Raw genomic sequence first — 27,655 nt, forward strand, 5'->3', positions numbered from 1 at the left:
TAACAGAGAGAGAGGAGCAGCTTCTCTATTAACAGAGAGAGAGGAGCAGCTTCTCTATTAACAGAGGGAGAGGAGCAGCTTCTCTATTAACAGAGAGAGAGGAGAAGCTTCTCTATTAACAGAGAGAGGAGCAGCTTCTCTATTAACAGATGGAGAGGAGAAGCTTCTCTATTAACAGAGGGAGAGGAGCAGCTTCTCTCTTAACAGAGGGAGAGGAGCAGCTTCTCTATTAACAGAGGGAGAGGAGCAGCTTCTCTATTAACAGAGGGAGAGGAGCAGCTTCTCTATTAACAGAGAGAGAGGAGCAGCTTCTCTATTAACAGAGGGAGAGGAGCAGCTTCTCTATTAACAGAGTGAGAGGTGCAGCTTCTCTATTAACAGAGGGAGAGGAGCAGCTTCTCTCTTAACAGAGGGAAAGGAGCAGCTTCTCTATTAACAGAGGGAGAGGAGCAGCTTTTCTATTAACAGAGGGAGAGGAGCAGCTTCTCTATTAACAGAGGGAGAGGAGCAGCTTCTCTATTAACAGAGGGAGAGGAGCAGCTTCTCTATTAACAGAGGGAGAGGTGCAGCTTCTCTATTAACAGAGGGAGAGGAGCAGCTTCTCTATTAACAGAGGGAGAGGAGCAGCTTCTCTATTAACAGAGAGAGAGGAGCAGCTTCTCTATTAACAGAGTGAGAGGAGCAGCTTCTCTATTAACAGAGAAAGGAGCAGCTTCTCTATTAACAGAGGGAGAGGAGCAGCTTCTCTATTAACAGAGGGAGAGGAGAAGCTTCTCTATTAACAGAGGGAGAGGAGCAGCTTCTCTATTAACAGAGAGAGAGGAGCAGCTTCTCAATTAACTGAGGGAGAGGAGAAGCTTCTCTATTAACAAAGGGAGAGTAGCAGCTTCTCTATTAACAGAGAAAGAAGAAGCTTCTCTATTAACAGAGAGAGAGGAGAAGCTTCTCTATTAACAGAGGGAGAGGAGCAGCTTCTTTATTAACAGAGAGAGAGGAACAGCTTCTCTATTAACAGAGAGAGAGGAGCAGCTTCTCTATTAACAGAGAGAGAGGAGAAGCTTCTCTATTAACAAAGGGAGAGGAGCAGCTTCTCTATTAACAGAGGAAGAGGAGCAGCTTCTCTATTAACAGAGAGAGAGGAGCAGCTTCTCTATTAACAAAGGGAGAGGAGCAGCTTCTTTATTAACAGAGTGAGAGGAGCAGCTTCTCTATTAACAGATGGAGAGGAGCAGCTTCTCTATTAACAGAGAGAGAGGAGCAGCTTCTCTATTAACAGAGGGAGAGGAGCAGCTTCTCTATTAACAGAGGGAGAGGAGCAGCTTCTCTCTTAACAGAGGGAGAGGAGCAGCTTCTCTATTAACAGATGGAGAGGAGCAGCTTCTCTATTAACAGAGGGAGAGGAGCAGCTTCTCTATTAACAGAGGGAGAGGAGCAACTTCTCTATTAACAGAGAGAGAGGAGCAGCTTCTCTATTAACAGAGTGAGAGGAGCAGCTTCTCTATTAACAGAGGGAGAGGAGCAGCTTCTCTCTTAACAGAGGGAGAGGAGCAGCTTCTCTCTTAACAGAGGGAGAGGAGCAGCTTCTCTATTAACAGAGGGAGAGGAGCAGCTTCTCTATTAACAGAGGGAGAGGAGCAGCTTCTCTATTAACAGAGGGAGAGGAGCAGCTTCTCTATTAACAGAGGGAGAGGAGCAGCTTCTCTATTAACAGAGGGAGAGGAGCAGCTTCTCTATTAACAGAGGGAGAGGAGCAGCTTCTCTATTAACAGAGGGAGAGGAGCAGCTTCTCTATTAACAGAGGGAGAGGAGCAGCTTCTCTATTAACAGAGGGAGAGGAGCAGCTTCTCTATTAACAGAGGGAGAGGAGCAGCTTCTCTATTAACAGAGGGAGAGGAGAAGCTTCTCTATTAACAGAGGGAGCGGAGCAGCTTCTCTATTAACAGAGGGAGAGGAGCAGCTTCTCTATTAACAGAGGGAGAGGAGAAGCTTCTCTATTAACAAAGGGAGAGTAGCAGCTTCTCTATTAACAGAGAAAGGAGAAGCTTCTCTATTAACAGAGGGAGAGGAGCAGCTTCTCTATTAACAGAGGGAGAGGAGCAGCTTCTCTATTAACAGAGGGAGAGGAGCAGCTTCTCTATTAACAGAGGGAGAGGAGCAGCTTCTCTATTAACAGAGGGAGAGGAGCAGCTTCTCTATTAACAGAGGGAGAGGAGCAGCTTCTCTATTAACAGAGGGAGAGGAGCAGCTTCTCTATTAACAGAGAGAGAGGAGCAGCTTCTCTATTAACAGAGTGAGAGGAGCAGCTTCTCTATTAACAGAGGGAGAGGAGCAGCTTCTCTCTTAACAGAGGGAGAGGAGCAGCTTCTCTATTAACAGAGGGAGAGGAGCAGCTTCTCTATTAACAGAGGGAGAGGAGCAGCTTCTCTATTAACAGAGAGAGAGGAGCAGCTTCTCTATTAACAGAGGGAGAGGAGCAGCTTCTCTATTAACAGAGAGAGAGGAGCAGCTTCTCTATTAACAGAGGGAGAGGAGCAGCTTCTCTCTTAACAGAGGGAGAGGAGCAGCTTCTCTGTTAACAGAGGGAGAGGAGCAGCTTCTCTATTAACAGAGGGAGAGGAGCAGCTTCTCTATTAACAGAGGGAGAGGAGCAGCTTCTCTATTAACAGAGGGAGAGGAGCAGCTTCTCTATTAACAGAGAGAGAGGAGCAGCTTCTCTCTTAACAGAGAGAGAGGAGCAGCTTCTCTCTTACCAGAGGGAGAGGAGCAGCTTCTCTATTAACAGAGGGAGAGGAGCAGCTTCTCTATTAACAGAGGGAGAGGAGCAGCTTCTCTATTAACAGAGGGAGAGGAGCAGCTTCTCTATTAACAGAGGGAGAGGAGCAGCTTCTCTATTAACAGAGGGAGAGGAGCAGCTTCTCTATTAACAGAGGGAGAGGAGCAGCTTCTCTATTAACAGAGAGAGAGGAGCAGCTTCTCTATTAACAGAGGGAGAGGAGCAGCTTCTCTATTAACAGAGAGAGAGGAGCAGCTTCTCTATTAACAGAGGGAGAGGAGCAGCTTCTCTCTTAACAGAGGGAGAGGAGCAGCTTCTCTATTAACAGAGGGAGAGGAGCAGCTTCTCTATTAACAGAGGGAGAGGAGCAGATTCTCTATTAACAGAGGGAGAGGAGCAGCTTCTCTAATAACAGAGGGAGAGGAGCAGCTTCTCTATTAACAGAGAGAGAGGAGCAGCTTCTCTCTTAACAGAGAGAGAGGAGCAGCTTCTCTCTTAACAGAGGGAGAGGAGCAGCTTCTCTATTAACAGAGGGAGAGGAGCAGCTTCTCTATTAACAGAGGGAGAGGAGCAGCTTCTCTATTAACAGAGGGAGAGGAGCAGCTTCTCTATTAACAGAGGGAGTGGAGCAGCTTCTCTATTAACAGAGGGAGAGGAGCAGCTTCCCTCAGTGAAGCGGCCCACACCGCCACTTTACGTGGGCAAGCCAATTATGGCCCGCCCAGTGTGACGTCAGGCGGGAAGTGCTATGCGCTTCCTGTGCGGGTGGAGGGATTCTCTAAAAGCGAGAGTGCGCTCTTTCGCACATGCGCGTGAAAGAGCACACATCTCGCCGAGGCTAAGTGCAGCGATTTTTGCGAACACTTCAGCCTTATCTTTTGCACTGTTGTGCAGGGCTCCTCCATCATTGGCGATGGGGATATTTGTGGAGCCACCTCCTCCAATGAGTTGTTTAACTGTCCACTGACATTCATGACTGGATGTGGCAGGACTGCAGAGCTTAGATCTGATCCATTGGCTGTGTGATCGCTTAGCTCTATCACTTGCTGCTTATGCTGTTTGGCATGCAAGTAGTCCTGTTTTATAGCTTCATCAGGGTAATACCTCATTTTTAGGTATTCCTAGTGATGCTCCTGGCATGCCCTCCTGCCAGGATTGATCCCCTGACTTGATGGTAATAGTAGAGTGGGGGATATGCTGGGCCATGAGGTTACAGATTGTGTTCGAGTACAATTCTGCTGCTGATGGCCCACAGCACCTGATGGATGCCCAGTCTTGAGTTGCTAGACCTGTTCGAAATCTATCCCATTTCGCACAGTGGTAGTGCCACACAACATGATGGAGGGTATCCTCAATGTCTCCACAATGACTGGGGTGGTCACTCCTAGTGATACTGTCACGGACAGATACATCTGCGGCAGGCAGGTTGAGGATTATCAGATCAGCCATGATCACATTGAATGGCGGAGCAGACTTGATGGGCTGAATGGCCTACTTCTGCTCCAACGTCTAATGGTCTTATGGTCCCTGTGGTGCCTAATCCTGCAGCAGGTGACATATGTGACAAACCAGCTCCCTAAGACATGTGCAGTCTTTGGCAAAACTGGTTCTCAGACCTTTGCAGGAAGGAAATGTGCCATCTATAGACCCTGGATCTGGCGAGGTGCCTACAAGCGACGGCTCACTGTGGATCTTCAGCTGTATGCACAGTTGGACCTGCTACCCCTTGACCTTGAGGGTGCTGCTCCTCCCTTTGCTGAGCCAGGCATCTCCATCGCCTTCTTCTTCTTCTTCTCTGGTCTCTGTAAGCCATGAGGCACACTGCTGAGTCACCAGGCTCCAAAATCCTGATGTTCTCCTCCTGTAGGATCAAAGAGTGAGACATGTGGGTTAGCATACGTGTCCTAAGAACATCTCTTGGTTGTCAAAAGGCCCATTCACACATGCAGGAGAGTGCTGGTCACCGCCTTCATGGCTGTCCGAAACCCCACCCACTTCCGTCACACTCCACTTGACTGATTAGCGGTAGCTTCCGCCATTGGACTGCATGCTGTGCTCTCAGCTCAGGCGCAGGCATTCCCCTAACCCGCACTGCAAAGCTGCACTGTTAGCTTGAATCATGAGGGATACTGGTCCAAACCTTAATAAAGATATTGCAAGGGGCTGTGAGCACCTCCACCAGTGGCTGCACCATGGCCACCTTTTGCAAGGGGATTGTACAACTTACCCAGTTGGCCAATTTTTCTGCTACCTCCTAAAATGCACATTAACTTTCAGTCTGCATCGGAAGGGGTGAAACCTTCTAGAGCATTTGGTGGCACTTTCATGCTTCTGTGTTGCTTGAGTGGATGGAAAAGCTTCAGTGGCCCGACTCCAAGCATGTCAATGGAGCTGCGCTGAATGGTCTCAGCTGCAGGCGAATGCTCGCTTTTGACAAGCTTTTCCAAGCACATGGCCACTTCGCTCACCACCCCCAACCCCCAACAGGACCAGATGATTGTGCCCTTTGACTGGTTTGAGGCTAACATCACTTTAATGTAACCTGTTACTGAAGCCAAGCAATCTGGTCTTGTTAATTTCAAGAGAGACCCGAAGGGGAAGGCCGTGGGTGTACTAAGAGCCTGCATGAAGGAAAGTCCAACAAACTGCTAGGTGTTGTGCCAATTATAACCAGCTACAACTTTGCCAGATTATCCAGATATCCATCTACACAGGGAATGCTTGGGGCATGCATAATGGGATTAAGATGGCAATAAGTCCATCAGCAAATAAAAAAGCCTCCTTGAGAACAAAGGCAAGGGATGTCATCACTGACTGCAATAAACAGCTGGAGAAATGAGTTGACCACTAGTAATACTCTAGGATGAAAACAGTCAGACTGTACTGTGCAATTGTTCAATTGTTCAATGTTTGATTATGTGTATCCATTGACTTAGCTGCTTTCTGTGTATGATTAGCTAAGCCTGGGTGTGGTGTCTATAAAAAGTCTGTAAACTGAAGCAAGTAGCTGAAAGCACAAGAGCAGACATTTTAAAGCATTGTATAAAACTCCTGTTTAGACATATAACCTGGTATGTATCATTTCTGCATATCTCTGAGGCATAAGACACAACACTGAAGAAGACAATGATCTCTTTCCATGACAACACGACAAGTAAGATCAACTATGATGGAGTAACATTGGAAACCTTTGGCCACTGGGTCACAACATGCTGGATGTCTATACCTGCAAATGGCATATGAATATGACAGGCATTAACACAGACAAGTGGGACACAGTTGCCAATAGCCCTGACCCCTGAAGTCTAACTGACTGGAGAGGCATTGGAAGAGGCGAGGAGAAACAAAGCTCAGTTTGTAAAGAAGACAGTCCAGAGAAAATTGAGGCCAGCAAACCCTGCACCTTCTCAACAAAAACAGCAGAGGCTACCATGCCAGAGTGGGGCTCCTGAGCCGCACCAGGCAGTGTTTGCCACAAAGCTGATCATCAACACACAAACCATGATCTCCTGAGATGGAAGACTGCCAAAGACAATTAAGAATAGTGTTAATGAACACCTTGAATAGTTTCTTCTGATTGGAGAGAAGCAGCATTGTTTGTAAGGAGTGGGTGCTGCCTGACGAATCTGATTGAACTTTTTGAAGAGGTGACTAAAGGAGAACTGAAGGAGCCCTGAGAGCACAGTGGAGATAGAAGGAACAGTGAAGAGAGAGAGAGACAGTACTGTGTAATGAGGGGCTGAGAGCTCAGATGAGATAAAAGGAGTGGCAAAGAGAGCACTGAGAAAAATTGAACAAAAAAAAGTCAAGGCATGATGTCACATGATAGCAGGTAGGCGATTGGTTGGTTGGAGCTCCCCAAGGTAAGGATCATGTGCCTGAACGAGTTTGTGGGTAGAGCAGCAGAGAGAAATGAAGATGAATGTCAAGGAGTGAGGTAAAAAGCTAAAAGTGAAGTCTGCACAAGGGATAGTACTGATTGGTCAGTAGCTGGAAAGCATTTTTTAATAAGTCTTTAATAGGTATTTAGTTTATTTCTGTTGAGTTTATTTAGTCAAATAATAGAGGTATGGCCGGGCATTTCAGTCCTATGGAATGCACTTCTTGGTTCATTGCGTAACTCAAGGATACTTCTCATGGAAGTGTCAACAGCTGGAGCAGCTCAAGCTGTGTCAAGAAGTACATGGGTTCTGGATAATGGCACCAGGCAACTTAAGGGTGTGAAAGCAGAGAGAGAATGCGTAACCATCAGGCAGTCAAGGGGGATAAAGCCACATAGTGCAAGAATCCCCTGAAGGCATCTTGCTCTTCAATACTATTCAGTTCGAAATACTGGTGAGGGTGATGGCTGCTCCAGGTAGTTAAACCGGAGCCACATCCCCAGCACCACCAGTGGCTCTGCTGCACAGAGATGAGGGAAGGGGTGGTGGGGGAAGAATAAGATTGAGAAAGCAATTGTAATTGGAGATTCTATAGTTAGGGGAACAGGCAGGTGCCTGACACTGGGAGTAATCTGGAGATTACCATATTTGAGGTCCTGTTTACTAGTCGTCCTCCTAAAATCTGCCTGCAGGACCTCATCCCTCTTTCAACCTTTGTCATTAATACCAATATGGACTGCAACCTCTGGCTGTTCACCTTCCACCCTCAGTGCTCTGCAGTCCACTGAATGACATCCTTGATCCTGATACCAGTGAGGCAACATACCATCCTGGATTGATGTTTGTGGCCAGAGAAGCACCTGCCTGTTCTCCTAACTATAGAATCTCAGGCACCAGTGAGTATAGAAATAGAAGTTTAGAGCTGATGAATGTGTGGCTGGAGAGATGGCACATGAGGGGGTGCAAGGGCACTGGGTTAGCTCTGGGGGAGGTGGGACATGGTGGACGGGTTATACCCTAAAAAGGCCAGGACCATTATCCTTAAAGGATGTCTTGCTAGTGCTGCTAAAGAGGGTTTAAAACAACTTGATAGGGGGGTTGGGAACCAGAATGTAGCATTAGGAAGGTGCCCAAAAGATTTGGATAGAATAAGGAACAGTCAGGTTGCTTGGTATTACAGAACTTGAGAATCAGGATGACCAACACCCAGTGAAAAATTTGAGACACACTTTGGCATTGCTGTGAACCTATAATAGCGGTGGCTGGGGGAGGGCGGGAGGGGAATGGGGGAGGTGCTACCTCCACAGATGTGAGATGGGACAGATGCAGGGGTGTTAGCAAAGCTGCAAGATGGCAGTTGGGGTTTGGGAGTTGCTGCCAGGTCTGTTAAAACCTGGGTGTGGGTCGGGTAGGGGGACAGCAGAGATGTGACAGCGGCGGAAGTGTGGTGCCAGAGCTATGAATGTGATGGGGAGCGAGTGTATAATGCACATGCACAAAGCTCAAACATCACAATTACAGGAAACATGGCATCCCAGCCTCAAACAAACTGACAAGAATGGCAAATTATTGTTCCCTTTGAAACTTGGCATTTTGCTTCGGTCCTGATGAGTGCATGATGGAAAGCTTCAACAGCTCATCTCATTTTTCAGCGACACATAAATAGTAAGGTATTAGGTGGGCTCAGATTTATAGGACTATATATGATTACATAGTCTATATGGCACAGAAACAGACTATTTGGCTCAACCAGTCCATGCTTGTGTTAATGTTCCATTTGAATCTTCTCACACCTTTTCTAATCTAATTTGCCTCACATCTTTTAAAAAGTACCTGGATGAGCACTTGGCACGTCATAACGTTCAAGGCAATGGGCCAAGTGCTGGTAAATGGGATTAGGTAGGTAGGTCAGGTGTTTCTCACATGTCGGTGCAGACTCGATGGGCCGAAGGGCATCTTCTGCACTTTGTGATTCTGTAAATCTATCATCATAACCATATATTCACTTCTCTCTCATCTGTAATAGGCCTACATTAGGTTTACTGTTCACACAGAAAGCATGAAAATAAGATTGGAGAGCTGCAGACTCATAACCACATGAAAATATGATGTTGTGGCACTCTGGTGATCTGACTGAAAAAGAGGCAGTATTAAATATTCCTGGATACAAGGCGCTCGGGGAAAAAAAAGGAAGGAAAGAAGGGCAGAGGGCTAGCAGTATTGATTAAGGAGAATACTAGAAGTGTTGGAGAGAGAGGATACCCTAGAGGGATCAAGGACAGCAACTGTTTGGTTTGAGTTAAGAAATTCTATATTCTATAGGCCACCAACTATTGAGAAAAATATAGAGGAACAAATTTGCAGCGAAATTGTAGAGGTGCAAAAACCATAGATTAATGATATTGAGGAGCTTTAATTATCCTAATATAAACTGGGACAGTAATAGTGAAAAGGAAGGAAAAGCTTTTTTATGCAATGGGTAGTTAGGATCGGGAATGCCCTGCCTATGAGTGTGGTGGAGGCAGATTTGATCATGGCTTTCAAAAGAGAGTTGGATAAGCATCTGAAGAAAAAAAAATTGCAAGTCAATTGCAGACAAGATAGCAATTGATGAGGGCTGAGCTGTAAGTCATAGGAAGCAGACCGCTAGCATTTTTTTCATCTCCTGGCACTGAAACCAATGGGTACTACAGAGTCAAATTTTGTAGCCTAAATGCTTTGTTCAAAATTTAATTTCTCTATGATAAGCTGGTATTAAAATTAGTAGCACAGAATATTTATAGAGCAAGGACACTGTTCAATAGAATAATGGTACATTTGTATAAAGCTGGAATATTTAATAGCAACAATTGAGAGCTGACTCTTACCAAAGATTTTGTCAATTGAATCATTGGTAGGTAGTGTACAGTTGAAGACTGTGAAGTGCCTCTTTAAACGTTGTGGAATATCATTGCGCCCTCCCCCTGGATGGATCATTGCAGCCATTAATTGTACATCAATAATTTTAGTAAAGACTCCTGGTTTATCCAAGTTGTACATTCCATGCATTTCGATCATCTGACGAACTATTTCATTCGTAATCTGCAAGACAGAAAAAGACAAATAGATGATTTAACATATGAAACTAACTTATGTATGAGGTTGTTTTGCACTTCTTAGCTTGTCCATTCAGAAAAAAAATAATCTCCCTATTACAGTATACAGGGAATGAAATCATGAGGGCAATTTACATTGCAACAACTTCTGGCCTTCATTGAGTTGCTCCAGTGTTCCACTGAAACTCATTAAGTTAACTGGGTAGCATATTAATTGGTGAGCCAGATGTGAAAACCTTGTGCATCATGCCTCTAAATCATTGAGGAGGGTGAATGGAGGAAATTTAATGTCACTGAGTGGAAAAGCTTTAAGGAATAAAAGATTCCTGATGGTTCAACAAATATATGGGGTTCTGTTTTCTCCACCAGCTTTTGACAAAGATGTTCAGCTGCAGTGATTTTTTTTACTGAAGGATTCCTTATGATTTCTCAGCAACCAAAGAATCTCAAAGAAGGCCTCGGACAATTCAGCGTGGTAGAACAAGGGGCCAGCAAAAACTTCTCTGACACAGGCTTACAGGTTCTTCTGCATGAGATTTGCTAGCTGAGCGACCACTGGCTGAACTTGCAGGGAAGGAGCCCACAAAACAGTAATCAGGGCTATGGTAGTTATGGTGGAGAGTGCTTGCCTTCAAGGCAACACATCACATTGGAAAAGGTTTTGTCAGGCAAAGTACACAGGCAAGTTTAATTTGCCTGTGGCATCATCAAATTTCCTGAACTAATCACTCTCATTCCCTAAATGGAATAGAAGCAGGATATAATATTACACCTAAGGAGTTATTTCATAGAGCTTACCATTAAACTATCGAATATTGTTGAAAAAAGACATGTCTAAGCTTTTCATCTTGCACTCATCAGGACACCTGCAAGATGACCAATACAAGGGGAAAACAACAATTTATGCTGTGCAGAGTGCTGATTGGTTGGCAAGTGGCGCTGCCATGGAGAATACGCCACTGATGGTGACCAACAGTTAACTGCCAAGCATTGTTTGAAATTTAAATCAGGCAGCTTGACCCTGATTGGTCAAGGCATTGCCCTGAGGAATGAATGGCATTTTATTTAGCTGAAACAGGCGCAATGTATGTACATGTTCTTTCTGTCTGCAAAGAAAAGGGCCCTGTGTATTAATATATGTAGCTTCCAGTACATGCAAATATGTCTCACTGCAAGCCTGACTGACAATCCTATATTAGTTCTTAGTACGTTGAGGATTATTTAGCAAATGTTTTTCAAATTGCGGAATCCCGCCCATAGTTTTTTTTTCACCCAAAAGGGATGGGCCATCATACATCCCCTCTTTAAAAAAATACTAAAATAAGGATTTTTTCACAACCATTTAAATTACTACATATTTTAACATTATAAACACGTTAGCAACTATCTTATTACATACAATACATAAATGATGCCCTCCCCATAGTTCAATCAAGAAACAAATGTCCAACATCTTGCAATCCCAGGTCCCTGGTCAAAAACTGATTGCACTTAAACAGATGGAGTGTTTATTTCCAAATCTTTTGGTACATAAATAAAGTTTATAAGTCTCCTTTAAGCAGTTATGAATTATTTAAATGTATAATCAAACTCTGGATAAAGAGTCTGCAATTACATTGTTTCTTTCTGCGACATGACCGATTTTTAAAGTAAATGTTTGCATTAACTTTAGACAGCCATTAATCTCTCAAAAGCAGTCTGACAATATTCTTTCCAGTCATATTTGACTTTCTTCTTCAATAATTTTGTTAATGATGTGGCTACTGTGCTGAAATTTGGGACAAACTTTTTTTTATTCATTCATGGGATGTGGGCGTCGCTGTCTAGGCCAGCATTTGTTGCCCATCCCTAAGTGCCCTTGAATCTTCCTGTAAAATCCACACATTCTGAGGAAAGGCCTTATGTCTTATTTGGTTTTAGGAACAGGAAAATCCATTATCGCTTGAACTTTAGCTTCTTCGAGCAACATGACCGTTCCTCATGACATGTCCCAAATAAGTGCCATTGCCCTTGGAATATTTACATTTTGCCAAATCTATCACAAAGTCAATTTTTTTGTAGTCTCTCGAATAGTGCACTGTGGTGTTTAACATGGGCCTGAATCTTCCGGGCAGCTGGCAGTGAAGATTTTCCTGACCCAACACTGCTGCCCATTTCTTCTGGGATCTTCCAATCCCAGCTGAAGGAGAAATGGGCAGAGCAGCATTTCCCAGGGAGCTCCAGTGGATTGTAATAGAATCAGGGAAAGAGAGAACGCATCCACTTTTTACGGCACTAGCTGCCATATTCTGATAAGTATTTAAAGGCCCAGTCTTTAAATGAATGAGTGTGGGTTAGTGAATGGATGGCTGAAGGGGTGAGTGAATGGGTGAGTGCATAAATGAGTGAAAGGATAGATGGGGGAGTGGGTCAGTGAGTAAATGGGTAGGTGGGTGAGGTGGTTGTGTGTGTGTGGGTGAGGTGAGTAGATGGGTGAAGTGGTTAGGTGGGTTAGTGGGTGAAGTGTCTTTTTGGGTGGGTGGATGAGGTGGGTGATTGGGGAGATGGATAGGTGAGCGGGTGGCTGAGTTACATTTGGGTCTGGGGTAGTCGGGAGGAGGATAGGTGATTGGGGCATAATCGGGTGGTTGGGTTGGGTTGGGGGGGTGGTCAGGTAGCCAGGGGTTATCTGAGTGGTCAGAGGAGACAGTTGGGTGGTTAGGGGAGGCAGTAGTCAGGTAATAGCCAGGTTGGGTCGGAGGAGGTTAGGTGTTCAAGGGGCTAATTGGGTTGGTTGGGGGCTAATTGGTTGGTTGGGGGGTAGTTTGGCAATTAGGGAGGGTGATGGAGGGCGGGGCTGGCTGTTGAGTTACTCAGGTATTAAACCAGTTTTTAAACTGCCTAACATTTCCTGGGTAGCTATCAAGGTAAGTTGCATGGAATTGTCCCAAGTCTCTGACTCTAGGTCAGAGTTGAAGACAGTCAGACAGTCCTGGGTAGCAGGGAATTAGCCCATCAGAAGTTTACACTTCCCAGGTAATTCCCACATAGAATCCTATGTCAGGACTTCTACAGAGTCCTGGCGTGCATCTTCAATCATACGTCTGGTCTTCGACCATCCATAGACCACAAGATTTGGACTATGGTCTTCCCAAGTGTTGCTGTAGACCAGTAAAGTGTCAATATAGAAAATATAGTTCAATAATCCATTAATAAATTGATTTGCTAGCCTTTGGAAAGTAACTAACACATTCTTCATTCCGAAAGGCATCACTTTACACTGAGAGAGGCATCTGGAGTTACAAAAGCAGAGATTTCCTTGGCTTTATTTGTTAGTGGCCCTTGCCAGTATTTATTTAATAACTCAACCTTGCTGATGAGCTGAGTTTTCAATTCTACCGATGAAGTCTTCAATTCGTGGTACAGGATAAGAATCCGTTTTTGTTACAGCATTCACTTTTTTTTATTTATGGGATTTGGGCATTTATTGCTCATATCTAATTGCCCTTGAGAAGGTGGTGGTGAGCTGCCGTCTTGAACCACTGCAGTCCATGTGTTGTCGGTACACCCACAGTGCTGTCAGGAAAGAAGTTCCAGGATTTTGACCCAGCAACAGCGAAGGAACAGTGATGTAAGTCAGTATGGTGTGTGGCTTGGAGGGGAACTTCCAGTTGGTGGTGTTTCCATGCATCTGCTGTCTTTGTCTTTCTAGGTGGTAGAGACTGTAGGTTTGGAAGGTGCTGTTAAAGGAGCCTTGGTGAATTGCTGTTGTGCATCTTGTAGACGGTACACACTGCTGCCACTGTATTTTGGTGGTGGAGAGAGTGAATGTTTAAGGTGGTGTGGATGGCGTATTGATCAAGTGGGTTGCTTTGTCCTGGATTATGTCAAGCTTCTCACTATTGTGTATTCACAATTGGTTTATTGTATATTTTAGATATCTGATTTTCCTCAGAGTAATTCCGAGATGACACTAGTTCTAAGTCTACAACTGGTTTATTTAAAGTGCTTTAAAATATCTCAACAATCACAGGATATCTACACACATGTTAAGAGTTCAGGTCTTTCTGTGCATCTTTTTGTTTTTTTCATTGAGGCTCCACTCAGGCTTAAGCAATCAAGCACAGTGAACATATTTCACTGAACAGACTAATACAATCAAACACAGATTAATGATATCATTAAATACTACATCCTTTCTCCCTTTTAGCTAAAAATCTCATTTTAAATTAAATCATCCTAAACAACAAACTTATATACATCAAGAAATTTATTAGAGTTCAACTTGTCTGTTTTCCCTAAATACAGAAATAGTCTTTGAGATATGAAGGCATCCGAGGTCTACAATTAGATCTATGAATTTGAAATTGTGGTTCTATGTGATCAACTTGATGAGATCGATGGTCAACATCATTCATAGGGAACGGAAATGTATCCTCGTAATCACTGTCGTTGAAATATCCTGGTCTGCTCACTATCAACTGTCTCGCATTCCACTTTATATTGTCATCTAACAGATAAGCATTGGAACCAAGCAACCACTTGATCTGCTTTGGAACTGAAAGAGATGATGCAAGTTTATAATCATGATTTGGCCATTTGATGTAAACCCAATCGCCAACTTCAAATCGTGCCTCCCTTGTGTGTAGTTACTTGTCAAAGTATGCTTTTGCTTCTGAAGAAGTCATATGGACTTGAAACGTTAACTCTGTTTCTCTCTCTATAGATGCTGTCAGACCTGCTGAGTTTTTCCAGCATTTTCTGTTTTTATTTGTGTTTTTGCTTTACCTTGTTGTTTTGCAATTTTAACTGCTTCCACTCTGACATTCTTGTTGACTGAGGGTGATGACTTAAGAATGGCCAGTGGCAAAGTTATGACCTATTATACATTTGATTAGTGCCTTTCTGGTCAGGGAGTGTGGGATCAATATGTGCTAAGTAGGATGTGAATGGATTGTTAAAATGCTTTCCCCTCCGGTATATTCGCTCTCATACTATCCTTTATCATCCTGTTGAGTCATTCAAAGCCACCATTTGATTGCAGGCTGTAGCATGATGTCAGATGGTGATGAATTCCGTAGCTAGCTAGGTACACCATGAAATGACTGGAAACAAAATACTGTCCATTACCTGTAGTGAGCATCTCTGGCAATGCCATTTTGTAAACAACTTGTCTAGAAAGTCAATAACTGAGGTGGCTTGTTATAGGATTTGTTGCAGCAATTTCTGGCCATTTCTTATGTAGATCATGAACAAAAAGCAAAAAATGTTGATTCCTAGGGGCTGCTTGCACTTCTTCAAAAATATCAACTTGGAGTTGTTGCCATGGTTTTGTTGACCACAGGGTTGGTTGTAGAATTGTGGGACACGGTTTAACAGATTTTTCACAGAGTGCACAAGCTACGCAGTTTCGAATGAACTCTTCTATACAGCAATCCATTGCGAGCCACCAAACTGCTTCATGGAATCATTGTTTCATCTTAATGGTGCATGGATATCCTTCATGGGCAAGATGCAATACAAGTAGCTGTAACACTTTTGGGATAAACGCTCAAGTTCTGCATGTTATCACCAAACAATGCAAGTTCATTGTGTACTCTGTATTACGGGATTAGTTCTTCCTCTATTTCACGAGGCCACTCAGTTTTTAGGTACTGGCTTACTTTCTGCTGACTGTCACCGATTCTGTCTCCAATTCCTCTCGCATAACAAGATTTGTGGTTGTGTGTGAAATCAATGTGATCATGTAGTCTTCGATATTGCAAGTTGTTTTGCTATCACTGATGCTGACACTGTCTGTGATAGTAGTACCATACTGGAACTGTGATCATTCCCAAAATCAGAATAATTGAGTCATCATAAGCTTGAAGAGTGTCTGTTGCGGGAATGAGAGAAAGTTGCGGAAAATAACAAAGGTAGAGTTTGCCACTCAAAATAGATACTTTCATGCCAACAGTGATAAGAAGCAACACTCGGATGCCTGCAATCTAGACTGGGCATTCCTTAAAATGGCCTGCTGCTTTACTATTTATGAAGGTATATAGATGCTGTACCTCACTCACAGGAAAAGATTCCTCCATGTGTTGATCTGATGAAGTCTTCTTCTTCAATGACCTGCACACATTTGCAAAATGGTTCCACTTTAAGCATGAGTAACATGTTTTCCCTCGAGCTGGACATGGTGCTGTGACTTGATGAGCATTTCCACAATTTCAGGCACAGTTTTGATGGTATCTGACTGTGATGGGACATGTGTTGAGACTGCTGAGAGCTCTTTGCCCATAACCATAACCATAACACTTGAGCTGGCTGGGCAAACTGTGTCTGGCAACCTTGAGTCAGTGCATTTCTGTGAAACCTCTTAGAATCTAACATGGCAGATTCGATTTGGATTGCCAAGGTCATGGTTTTTTCCATGCTTAAATCATCAGTGTCCATGTGGAGATAATTCCCGCCATGGAATTGAAGTCTTTTCAATTGATTGGTCACAAATTAGTTTGTTGGTTGGTGAGCAAAATTTAAATATAGAAGCCAATTGCCAAAACTCTATCACATATTGTTTAATGGGTTCACCATTTCCCTGGCATCTCTGATGGAAATTTTATCAGTCGATCATCATACTTTTCTTTGGCCTAAAGTATTTTCAAGAGTACTTACCACCGTATCAAATGCTCACTTATCTCCTGTGAGCTGCTTGAATATTCACTGGCCTTCTGCCCCAAGACAATGTATGAGAATCACCTTTTTGCAGATCGCTTATACATCCAGACTGTATATACCTGCAGCAAGCTGGTAGTTCTTGAACCCTAAAATCCATTGATCTCACAGCACGGGAGGATTCCCCAGCGATAAAAGAAATGGTTCTGGAACTGATAAAGTTAAACTTTCTTCAACCAACCTCATTGCCAATTTTGTTGTGTATTTGCTGGTTTGCTGTATATTTTAGATATCTGATTTATCTCAGAGTAATGCAGAGCTTACACTAGCTCAAAGTGGACTACTAGCTTATTTATAGTGCTTTAAATATCTCTTCAGTTACAAGATATCTCCACACATGTCCAGAGCTCAGGTCTTCCTCATGTAGCATTTGTTTATTTTTCTCTTGGAGACTTCACCCATGCTTAAGCAATCAAGCACAGAAAAGATAGATCAGTGAACAGTTTAACATAATCAAACACAGAACAATTAAACCATTGAACACCACACCCACATCAACATCATGCATAGCGAAAGAAGCTCATCCTGGTCTACCTCTACAGAGTGACTCACATTCTTTTCACAATTTGACTGTCACTCCAAGACTCTTCTGGGAGATGGTCTAATATTTGATCCAAACTCTTTGACACCTCTTTATTGACTAATCTTATTGCTGGGGGTGTAATTTGAACCCTCAGTTATAGTCATATCTCTCTCTTGTACCTGTTATCCTGGTTGGTTAACATCCCTGTCAAAATAACGTTTCATCGAGTTATCCTTCTATCTGGTATACTAATAATGCAGTTAACTTCACTGAGTTTCTTTTTAATCAAATAAGGTCCACTAAATCCAGCCTTCAGCGGTTCACCCTGCGTAGGTAACAAAACCAATAACTTATCCCCAGGTTTATATTGCATTCTTCAGCAGTTTTATTGGCTTGTTTTTCAATTACCTGCTGGGAGACCTTAACTGTAAGCAGCTGTACATGTTTTTGACAGCCTGTCTTGGAAATTGGGCACAAAGGACTGAATTTTCATGCAGATGGAAGGGCTCTTTGCCTTAGCCAAAATGGTGCCAGAGCCCCAAATCCAGAAGTTGCTCCCACGTAACAAAACGATATAGATGGGCTGGTGGAGTGGGCGGTAAAGTGGCAGATGGATTTTAACATAGAGAAGTGTGAGGTCATACATTTAGGGAGGTCAAACAGTTACAGGGATTACAAAATAAATGGGAATATACTAAGAGGGGTAGATGAAGTGAGAGATCTTGGTGTACGAGTACACAGGTCCCTGAAGGCAGCAGTTCAAGTAGACAAGGTTGTAAAGAAGACATATGGAATGCTCTCCTTCATTGGTAGAGGTATAGAATATAAAAGTAAGGATATAATGTTGGAATTGTATAAAGCACTAGTGAGGCCACAACTGGAGTATTGTGTGCAGTTCTGGTCACCACATTACAGGAAGGACGTAATAGCTCTGGAGAAAGTGCAGAGGAGGTTTACAAGAATGTTGCCAGGGTTAGAAAAGTGTAGCTACGAGGAGAGATTGGATAGGTTGGGGTTATTTTCCTTAGAACAAAGAAGGCTGAGAGGTGTCTTGATTGAGGTGTACAAAATTATGAGGGGAATAGATAGAGTGGACAGGATAAAATTGTTTCCCTTGGTGGAGAATTCTAGAACCAGGGGACATAGATTCAAGATAAGTGGCAGAAGGTGTAGGGGGGACATGAGGAAGAACTTTTTTACGCAGAGGGTAGTGAGTGTCTGGAATTCGCTGCTCAAGTTGGTGGTAGAGGCAGAAACTCTAAACTCTTTTAAAAAGTACCTGGATCTGCACCTTAAGTGCTGTAAGCTGCAGGGCTATGGGCCGGGTGCAGGAAGGTGGGATTAGAAAGGGCACCTGGGTGTCCTCGGGCTGGCATGGACAAGATGGGCTGAATGGCCTCCTTCTGTGCTGTAACTTTTCTATGGTTCTAACGGGCACCCACCATTTTTGCTGTAGCATAGGTGGAGGGGGGGAGAGGGTTGGGGGGGGTGGGGGGGGGGGGGCGTGGTTTGGTGGTGGAGGAAATGGGGGCAGGAAATATTTTACACAATCTCTCTTCATGAAGGTAGCTATGCATTCAAAAGTGCAGCTGTCTTCACTCAGTAGCAATTTTCATCAAAGCTCCTGAAACACAATGGGCGGAATTGTTCCAGATTTGCACTAAGCATGGTAACGGGCAGGAACAAGGGCATTTTACCCGTTGGCCGCAATGGCAGCTTTTCATGCCATATTGTCCCAATCATTAATCAAGCATTCCCGGGAAATACACCGGATCACTGATTGGGCATCCTCTCATTTGCCTGCCCAACTGTCACATCAGGCCTTCAGTAAAATTGGAGTCATATTGAAAGGCCGCCCATGCACAGAGCCAGCACTGTTCAAAGGATAGGAAGCTGCTGCGAACTGATGGCTGCTGAAGGGGGCGAATGTGCTTCCTCCAGATTTAGTGCCGCCTCCCTCGAGGTGGAGGCCTGCTGCGAAGTCCTCTACCCCCACTCTGGGCGAAGACCAGTAAGCAAGGCCACCAATCCAGCATGGGAGACAGTGGCAGCAGTGATCAGCGACAACGTCCTGCAAAAGAGGACAGCCACCCAGTGCTGAAAGAAGATGAATGGTCTCATTCGTTCTGCTAGGGTAATTCACTCTTCTCAGCAGTCTCAACTCACCCATTCACAAACCCATCACACATCCACAGGAATCTCACACCTCAAGGGACAATACCACTAACTCCCACACACACCCACATATCTCCATCAGGCTCATACCCTCTGGAGCTCAAGTTCTCATTCCCTCCGTGTCTTTGCTCACCACACAAGCATTCCATACAGTGCCATGTGTTCTACTCACACTCTCTTTGTTTGTTTTTGCGCAGGGGAAGCTGGCTCAAAGCAGCAGGGTACCCGAGGGGAGGAGGAGCAGCAGCTGGACACCCCTGAGTCATCCACTCAGGAATCTCAGAGTCAGTCCTCTCCCTTTGCCTGTGAGCCCCTCAAACTTGCCCTCTGTCACTGCAGAGGGAGCAGCTGGCCCACAGGAGGACAGCCAAAGCAAGCTGGGGCCCTCAAAGCCTCAGCACTCCAGAGGATGCACACCAAAGTCATCAGAGGCAACATCTCTCTGAGGCTAAGTGCTGCCTCAGGGAGATCGTTGACAGCCTTATGTACATTAAAAATAGAAAAATAAAAAAACTCCTTAACATGTCCCCATCATGTGACAATGTCACATGAGATGGGACATGTTAATAAATTTCACTGAAACTTTAATAAACTTTTAAAAACCCTACATGAAACTTCATCCTGCCGGTGGATGAGGTTTCACGTTTTTTCAGAAGCCTACCGGGGCTCCTGGCCTGCCCACCAACCTTAATTCGGGTGGAGAGCTGATCTCGCTGTGCCCCCTCCTTTCTGAAGATTTAAATGGGGCGGGATGACATTGGGGGTTTCCCCCGACGTCATCCCACGTCATTTTCATGTTGGTGAGCAGGCCCCGTCCCCTGCTCGCCGCAGGCCCCGTCCCCTGCTCGCCGACGGCAAAATTCAATCCTGTGTGTGGACTATCGAAAGGTGGATGTGGTTACAAAAGTGGATTCATATCCTATACCACAGTTGGAAGATTGCATTGAGAAAGTGGGACAATCAAAATTTATCGCAAAGATTGACATGTTAAAAGGATATTGGTAAGTACCGTTATCGGAGAAAACAAAGGAAATATTGGCTTTGTGACGCCAAATGGACTGTATTTAAAGTCATACCATTTGGTAAGAAAAATGCACCTGCAACATTCCAAAGACTGACAAACAAAGGCCTGAGCAATGTGCTGTTTATACTGATGACTTGATAGTTTTCAGGCAGATGTGGGAGAACCATTTACAACATCTGGAAAAATTATTTACTCGATGACAAGAAGCTAATTTGGTGATGAACTTGGCTAAAAGTGAATTTGCAAAAGCGCAAGTTACATATCTAGGCCATACCATTGGACCTGGTAAGGTCGCTCCGAGAGATGTGAAAGTCAAAGCTATTGTGGATTTCCCCAGGAATACAAGAAAACGAGAAGTTTTGAGATTTCTGGGCATGGGTGGATTTTATTGGAAATTTGTACCAAATTTTAGCAGTGTGGTTGCTCCATTGACTGAACTATTAAAAAAGAACAAGAAGTTTCAATGGACACAGGAGTGTCAGAATGCATCTGACAGTTTGAAAACTGTATTAACTACGACACCAGTTTTGGTAGTACTCAATTATGCCCAAGCAATTTTGACGCAAGCGATATAAGCATTGGGGCTGTATTATTACAAGAAAATGACACTGGAATTGAAAAACCGAGAGGGTATTTTTCAGGAAAGTTGAATGTACAACAGAGAAGCTATTCAACGATCAAAAAAGAAACTTTGGTTTTGGTGTTAATGTTGCAGCATTTCGAGATTCATATTGCAAACAATTTGTCAGAAACAATTGTTTATGCAGACCACAATCTTTTAAAGTTTCTGGACAAATTTCAAGACAGAAGTGCAAAGCTATTCAGATGGAGCTTATTACTGCAACCATTTAATCTACAGATTACACATGTGGTTGGACGAGAACATATGATTGCAGATACATTGTCAAGAGTTTGAAGCTTAAAGAGAAAATTGGATGTTTAAAACCTGGTCCCTAGACTAGAATGATTTCTGTTGACATCAAGGATTTGTGTATATATTATGTTAATGCTTGCATTGTAGTAATGTATTAGTGTAATAAGTTTAGGAGGTAATGTAAGATAGGTTCAGAAAATGAAGCTGTCTTTTTAAATTATGATGGTTCATTTTTCAAAAAAGAGGGGAATGTCAGGAAGATATAATAATTTACATCGTGTTAGACCATAAGACCATAAGACACGTAGGAGCAGAAATTAGGCCATTCGGCCCATCGAGTCTGCTCCGCCACTCAATCATGGCTGATAAGTTTCTCAACCCCATTCTCCCTGTAACCTTTGATCCCCTTACCAATCAAGAACCTATCTGTCTCGGTCTTAAATACACTCAATAACCTGGCCTCCACAGCCTTCTACAGCAATGAATTCCATAGATTCACCACTCTCTGGTTAAAGAAGTTTCTCCTCATCTCTGTTCTAAAAGGTCTTCCCTTTACTCTGAGGCTGTGCCCTCGGGTCCTAGTCTCTCCTCCTAATGGAAACATCTTCCCCACGTCCACTCTATCCAGGCCTTTCAGTATTCTGTAAGTTTCAATCAGATTCCCCCTCAGCCTTCTAAACTCCATCGAGTATAGACCCAGAGTCCTCAAACGTTCCTCATATGTTAAGCCTCTCATTCCTGGGATCATTCTCATGAACCTCCTCTGGACCCTCTCCAGGGCCAGCACATCCTTCCTGAGATACAGGGCCCAAAATTGCTCACAATATTCTAAATGTGGTCTGACCAGAGCCTTATAAAGCCTCAGCAGCACATCCCTGCTTTTATATTCTAGTCCTCTCGAAAAAAATGCCAGCATTGCATAATAAATTGTGTATGTCTGTGTGTGTGTGTAGGGAGGGGATTAATTGAATTAGAGCATGCTGATCTGAAGGCTTTGATGTATCAAGAAGAAAAGCTAGGTTTGAAATGTTAAATAGGTAAACATGGCTGGAGGTTTACAATGTAAGGTGTAAAGGGTACATTTGCATTTTTACATAAATTGGAGTAGTAAATTTCAAAGAGGTGGTAAGGTGTTACACCTAGCCAAACAGTGTGTTTATTTTTCCCAAAGCTTACTGATAAAATTGGTACCATGAAAGATTTTTATTATTAGAAAAGTAGAGTTGAAAAGACATATTGAAACAATGGGATTTACATTGAAAAGGGAGAAATCTGTATAAAGGGGATGAGATTATGTGTAAGGGGAAAGCATTTCAAGACCTAGCACAAGTGTGAAAAGCCTCAAGTTGCTGTCTACAAGGAACTGAAGCTGAGGAAAACTCACTTTGAATTCGACTGTCCAGGATGTGTACCTTGCCTGGGTCTTTGGGAGTTATTATAGTAGTAACCTGTAAACCCCTGTAAATGCTTAAAATCATTTTTTTATTAATAAAGGTTTAATTTAGTTTTGTAAAAACCCCCTAAGCCTCAGTGACCTTTTTACTGAAATCAAAGCCCACATCTCGAAATAAATACAAATTGCAAATAGTTGTGGCAGCTGCTTCAAGTATTCCTCTGGGATTTGAGCAGCTTAACGCTTACCATCCGCTGTGCCATAGCAGCTGCGAATATTAGGGCAGCACCGAGAAGAACTGTTAGGCCTAGAAAAGTTAAGAATTTCTGATCACAAGTGGTTGCATGGGTGAGCATATTTTGTCACTTTATAATCTGAAAATATACTCACTTTCACTAAATAATGTGTAATCCTGTCCTTCAACTTTATTTACAGGCTTCAGGAGTCCTCCTCCTGTATACCACCCGCACCTACCCCCACCATCCCCCCCACCCCCAACCCCCAAAACAAGCAGTTCAGCTGTACTCGGCTGGCCCACAAGTGATTCTGGAGGGAGAAGTGTGTGTGTGTGTTTGTGTGTGCGTGCGCGTGTGTGTGGCAGGGCCTTTTGGAGCATCATGCATGCACTCTCCCACACACGTGGATCCTTTCTCACTCACACTTATCTCAATGCCCTGAGCACTTTTAATGCTACCTGCTGGCATTTTCTTTCACTTGTCCATCTGAGCTGACCTGCATGTCTGCCCACCCACTGATTGCACTCCCATATAGCATCTGCTCCCACCCAACACGAGGCTCCTCTCACTTAGATTTTAGAAGCATAGTACTGGTAAACTTTGTCTTCAGCACCCCCATCCTTTGCCCTCCCCCAGTCACCCATGTCCTTTCCCCCATCACTGTCGAAGCCCTGGTATCAACTCCAACTCCCCACCATCACCTACCAGCCAGAACCCTTTTCTTTCCGGGATATCCAGGTGAACCTATTCCCTACCTTCCCGAGAATTACACCGCATCCACATTGACCTTCCCGACCTCCTTCCCACCCTCATTGTCTATGTCTGCCTCCGAATCCCCACCAACCGCCCTTGCCGTCCCTCATACCAGTACTGTCGCACCCTTGCCCACCCACCTTACCGGCTCACTCTATCCTCTCTCATTTTCACCATTCCTTCCTATCACACCCACCCTCATTTTGCTCCCCAGGAGGCAGTCATCAACTCTACGGACCCCTCCTTTGTACATTCACCTGGACATCCCCCCCCCTTACTCCTTCCTCCCACTGAGTCCTTCCCCCACCATTACTCCTTCGTTCATCCTTACTCTTTCCTCCTGCGGACTCCTTCCTCTCTCTGGACTCCTTCCCCACTGTGAACTCCTTCCTCCCTCTGGACTCCTTCCCTTCTCCAAACCCCTTCCTTATGTCAAACTCCTTCTCCCCCCTCAAACTCCTTCCTCTCCCCTAAGTGCTTCCCCCCTCCAAACCCCTTCCCTTATACCTTCCTTCCCCCTTACACCTATCTCCCAGGTTGTCGTATTGTCCCTTGTTACACCCTCCTCCTCCGTACTCCCTCCCCCACCAACCCTCCCCCTCTGACACCATTGTTCTCACCCTCCCAACTTTCCCCCTCTCCCAGTCAAACCTACACCTCCCTCTCTACTCCCTCGATGATCATCTGTCAAAGGGGTACCTGATCTCTGCAAAGAACTCCAGCAGGTTTAAACATTTTCCTCAAATGTAAATCCCACAAAGTACTAATGTCCTGAAGCAGACCCTCGATAGTGACATTCCACCTTCCATGAGCTGCTTCGTGGCAGAGCCATGCCCATCAGAATTCACCCTGCATGCAATGCACGTTTCTCCAGGGTCCAGTGCTATATGGCTCCAGCATCTTCTGCTCCTTGGATGCCCGTGATGTGAGCAAGGCCCTTAAGGTAAGTCCCAAGTTCTGCACATCACACTTGTTTTCCCGCCAATGTGGATGGTAAATTTGACATGAGGGGATGATTTCAACGAGCTGGGCTTATAATGATGTGCAGTTGTATTAAATGAAGTTCCTGACATGCGACGGTGGGAAATGCAGTCCACTACTGACAAGCAGAGCAGACAATTGCAAACTGGTTTCATGACGTCATGAAACCGATTTTTGGCCTTCCCGTCATATTGTCCACTCACGCCCGCCATGACGCCTGACACCAACAGGCATGGAAAATTCCACCCAACTTGTGGGGTTTACATTTGAGGAAAATGTTTAAACCTGCTGGAGTTCTTTGGAGAGATCAGGTACCCCTTTGGGATTGCAAATAGTAGATATAAATGCACATAAGAGATGGATAAGGTCTGTAAAAGGTCTGTCAAGCTGTCACTTATTTCCCCGGCTCTTTAAATTTTGAAAAAAAAACACCACTGGCAGTCGAAAAAAATCAGTGCTTGCAATTTCAACAGGTATTTGTTGACATAAGCCTGAAGGCTTTCATTATAGTATCAGTGCTGCTTGACTGCTTACACAACCTATCCTTATCTCAGTGGGGGAATTGTAAGTTCACAGCTTGATTGTCAGCTGTAGATAGTTATACAGGGATTAGCTGTCTTTGATACTGGGCTATGAATACATGTTTGTTTGTATAAGGAATTAAGCACTTGAATAAATGCATTGAACGGGCTATTGCCATTGAAAGTGTTTTTTGTAATATATTGAAGTCTGTAATAGATATTCAAAACTTTATTTCATCTCAATATGGATCCTGAGGTCTGTCCATGGTGGACACTGGATGAGTTGGCATGGAGGGTGTAAGGGAAAATGATGATGGGTGCAGGGCATGGGATGGCATGAATTGGCACTAAATTGGCAAAGTGACTATAAAGGGACATGGGGATGAGTGGGGGTTATAGGTTGGCATGGAGTGTATGAGAGGCCATTGGGGTAGCAGAGGGGTACAGGTTGGCATGGAGGCTATGAGGGGCCATGAGGGTGGGTAGAGAGGCATAACATGATATGGAGAGAAACAGGGGTCATTCCAGACTTTTCTTCCAGAACTAGCCATGCCCCTAGCAAGCTGTGCTAGTACAGCTACAATACTGGCATCTGCCCAACAGTGCATAAAATTGCCTCCAGTATGTCCTGTCCACAAAAGGAAGGCAAATCCAATGTGACCAATTACTGCTCTATCAGTCTACTCTTAATCATCAGCAAAGTGATCAAATTGACAGTGCTATCAGGTGGCACTCAGTGATAACTTGCTCACTGACATTGTTTAGGTTCTGCCAGGAGCACCAGGCTCCTGACTTAATTATAGCCTTTGTTCAAGCATGAAGATAATGGCTGAACTCAAGTGGTGAGGCGGGAATGACTGCCCTTGACATCAAGGCAGCATTTGACCAAGTATGACTCATGGATATTTACAGCACAGAAGGAGGCCATTCGGCCCATTGTGTCCACACAGGTCAACAAAGATTTGACTACACTAACACCATTTTCCAGCGCTTGGCCCATTGCCCTGGAGGCTATGGCAACACAAGTGAACATCCAAACACTTCCTAAATATTACAAGAGTTTCTGACTCAACTACCCTTTCAGGCAGTGAGTTCCAGACTCCCATCACCCTCTGAGTGAAAACATTTCTCCTCAACTCCCCTCTTAGCTTTCTACCTCTTACCTTAAATCTATTCCCACTGGTTATTGACCCCTTTACTAATGGAAAAAGTGCCTTCCTATCCACCCTATCTATGTCCCTCATAATCTTATACAGCTCTATTAAGTCCCCTCTCAACCTTCGCTGCTCCAAGGAAAACAACCCCAGCCTATCCAATCTTTCCTCATAGCGCAGACCCTCCAGCCCAGGCAGCATCCTGGTGAATCTACTCTGTACCCTCTCCAGTACAATCACATCCTTCCTATAATGTGGTAACCAGAACTGCACGCAGTACTCCAGTTGTGGCCTAACTAGCGTTTTATACAGTTCCAGCATAACCACCTTGCTCTTGTATTCTATGCCTCGGCTGTTAAAGTCAAGTATCCCATATGCCTTCTTAACCACCTTATCTACCTGCCTTGCTACCTGTAGGGATCTGTGGATATGCACACCAAGGTCCCTCTGATCTTCAGTACTTTCCAGGATCCTACAATTCATAATGTAATTCCTTGTCTTGTTAGCCCTCCCCAAGTGCATTAGCTCACACTTTCCTGGGCTGAATTCCATTTGCCTGCTCTGCTTACCTGACCAGTCCATTGATATCCTACTGCAGTTTATGGCTATCCTCCTTACTAGTCACCACCCTACCAATTTTCGTGTCATCCGCAAACTTCTTGATCATACCCCCTACATTTAAGTCCAAATCATTTATGTACACCACAAACAGCAAGGGCCCCAGCACCAAGCCCCACTGGAAACAGACTTCTAGTCACAGAAATACCCCTCTACCATCACCCTCTGCTTCCTGCCTCTCAGCCAATTTTGGATCCAATGTGCCACTTTGCCTTGGATCCCATGGGCTCTTACTTTCTTGACCAATGTGTCATGAGGGACCTTATCAAAAGCCTTGCTAAAGTCCATGTGGACCTCATCAAATGCATTAGACTCATCGACAAAAAAATTGATCAAATTTGTCAAACACGACCTTCCCTTAACAAATCCATGTTGACTATCCCTGATTAATACATATCCCTCCAAGTGCAGATATATTCTGTCCCTCAGAATTCTTTCTCGTAACTTCCCCACCACTGAGGTTAGACTGACTGGCCTGTAATTTCCTGGTCTATCCCTTCCTCCTTTTTTTAATAATGGGACAATGTTAGCAGTCCTCCAGTCCTCTGGCACCTCACCTGTGGCCAGAGAGGATTTGAAAATTACTGCCAGGGCCCCTGATATCTCTTCCCTTGCCTCCCTCAACAGCCTGTCATACATCTCATCAGGGCCTGCGGATTTATCCACTTTTAAGGCAGCTAAACCCGCTAGACTTCCTCTCTCACTATGTTAATTTCCTCTGCTCTAATGTCTATTCCTGCGTCATCCTTTTCCATTGCGAAGACTGACGCAAAGTATTCATTGAGGACCGTATCCATGTCTTCCAGGTCCACACACACATTACCTCTATGGTCCCTAATTGGCCGTACTCTTTCCCTTGCTCTTTATATATTTAAAAAACCCCTTTGGGTTTTCCTTTATTCTATCCACCAATGCTTTCTCCTGCACTTTCTTAGCTTTCCTAATTTCATTTTTAAGT

General features: G+C 44.2%; 1 protein-coding gene across 1 annotated transcript in view; it reads right to left on the reverse strand.

The window, feature by feature from the left end:
- The window catches only part of LOC144681151 (dynein axonemal heavy chain 8-like), a 1,659,468-nt gene that overhangs the window by 159,454 nt on the left and 1,472,359 nt on the right, over nt 1–27,655 (reverse strand). The window contains exon 56 of the mRNA XM_078542878.1: nt 9,522–9,735. Coding sequence (XP_078399004.1) covers nt 9,522–9,735 — 214 coding nt within the window. The remainder of the gene's footprint in view (nt 1–9,521; nt 9,736–27,655) is intronic.

Source organism: Cetorhinus maximus, chromosome 5 (genome assembly GCF_964194155.1).
Source record: "Cetorhinus maximus chromosome 5, sCetMax3.hap1.1, whole genome shotgun sequence".
Classification (NCBI taxonomy): Eukaryota; Metazoa; Chordata; class Chondrichthyes; order Lamniformes; family Cetorhinidae; genus Cetorhinus; species Cetorhinus maximus.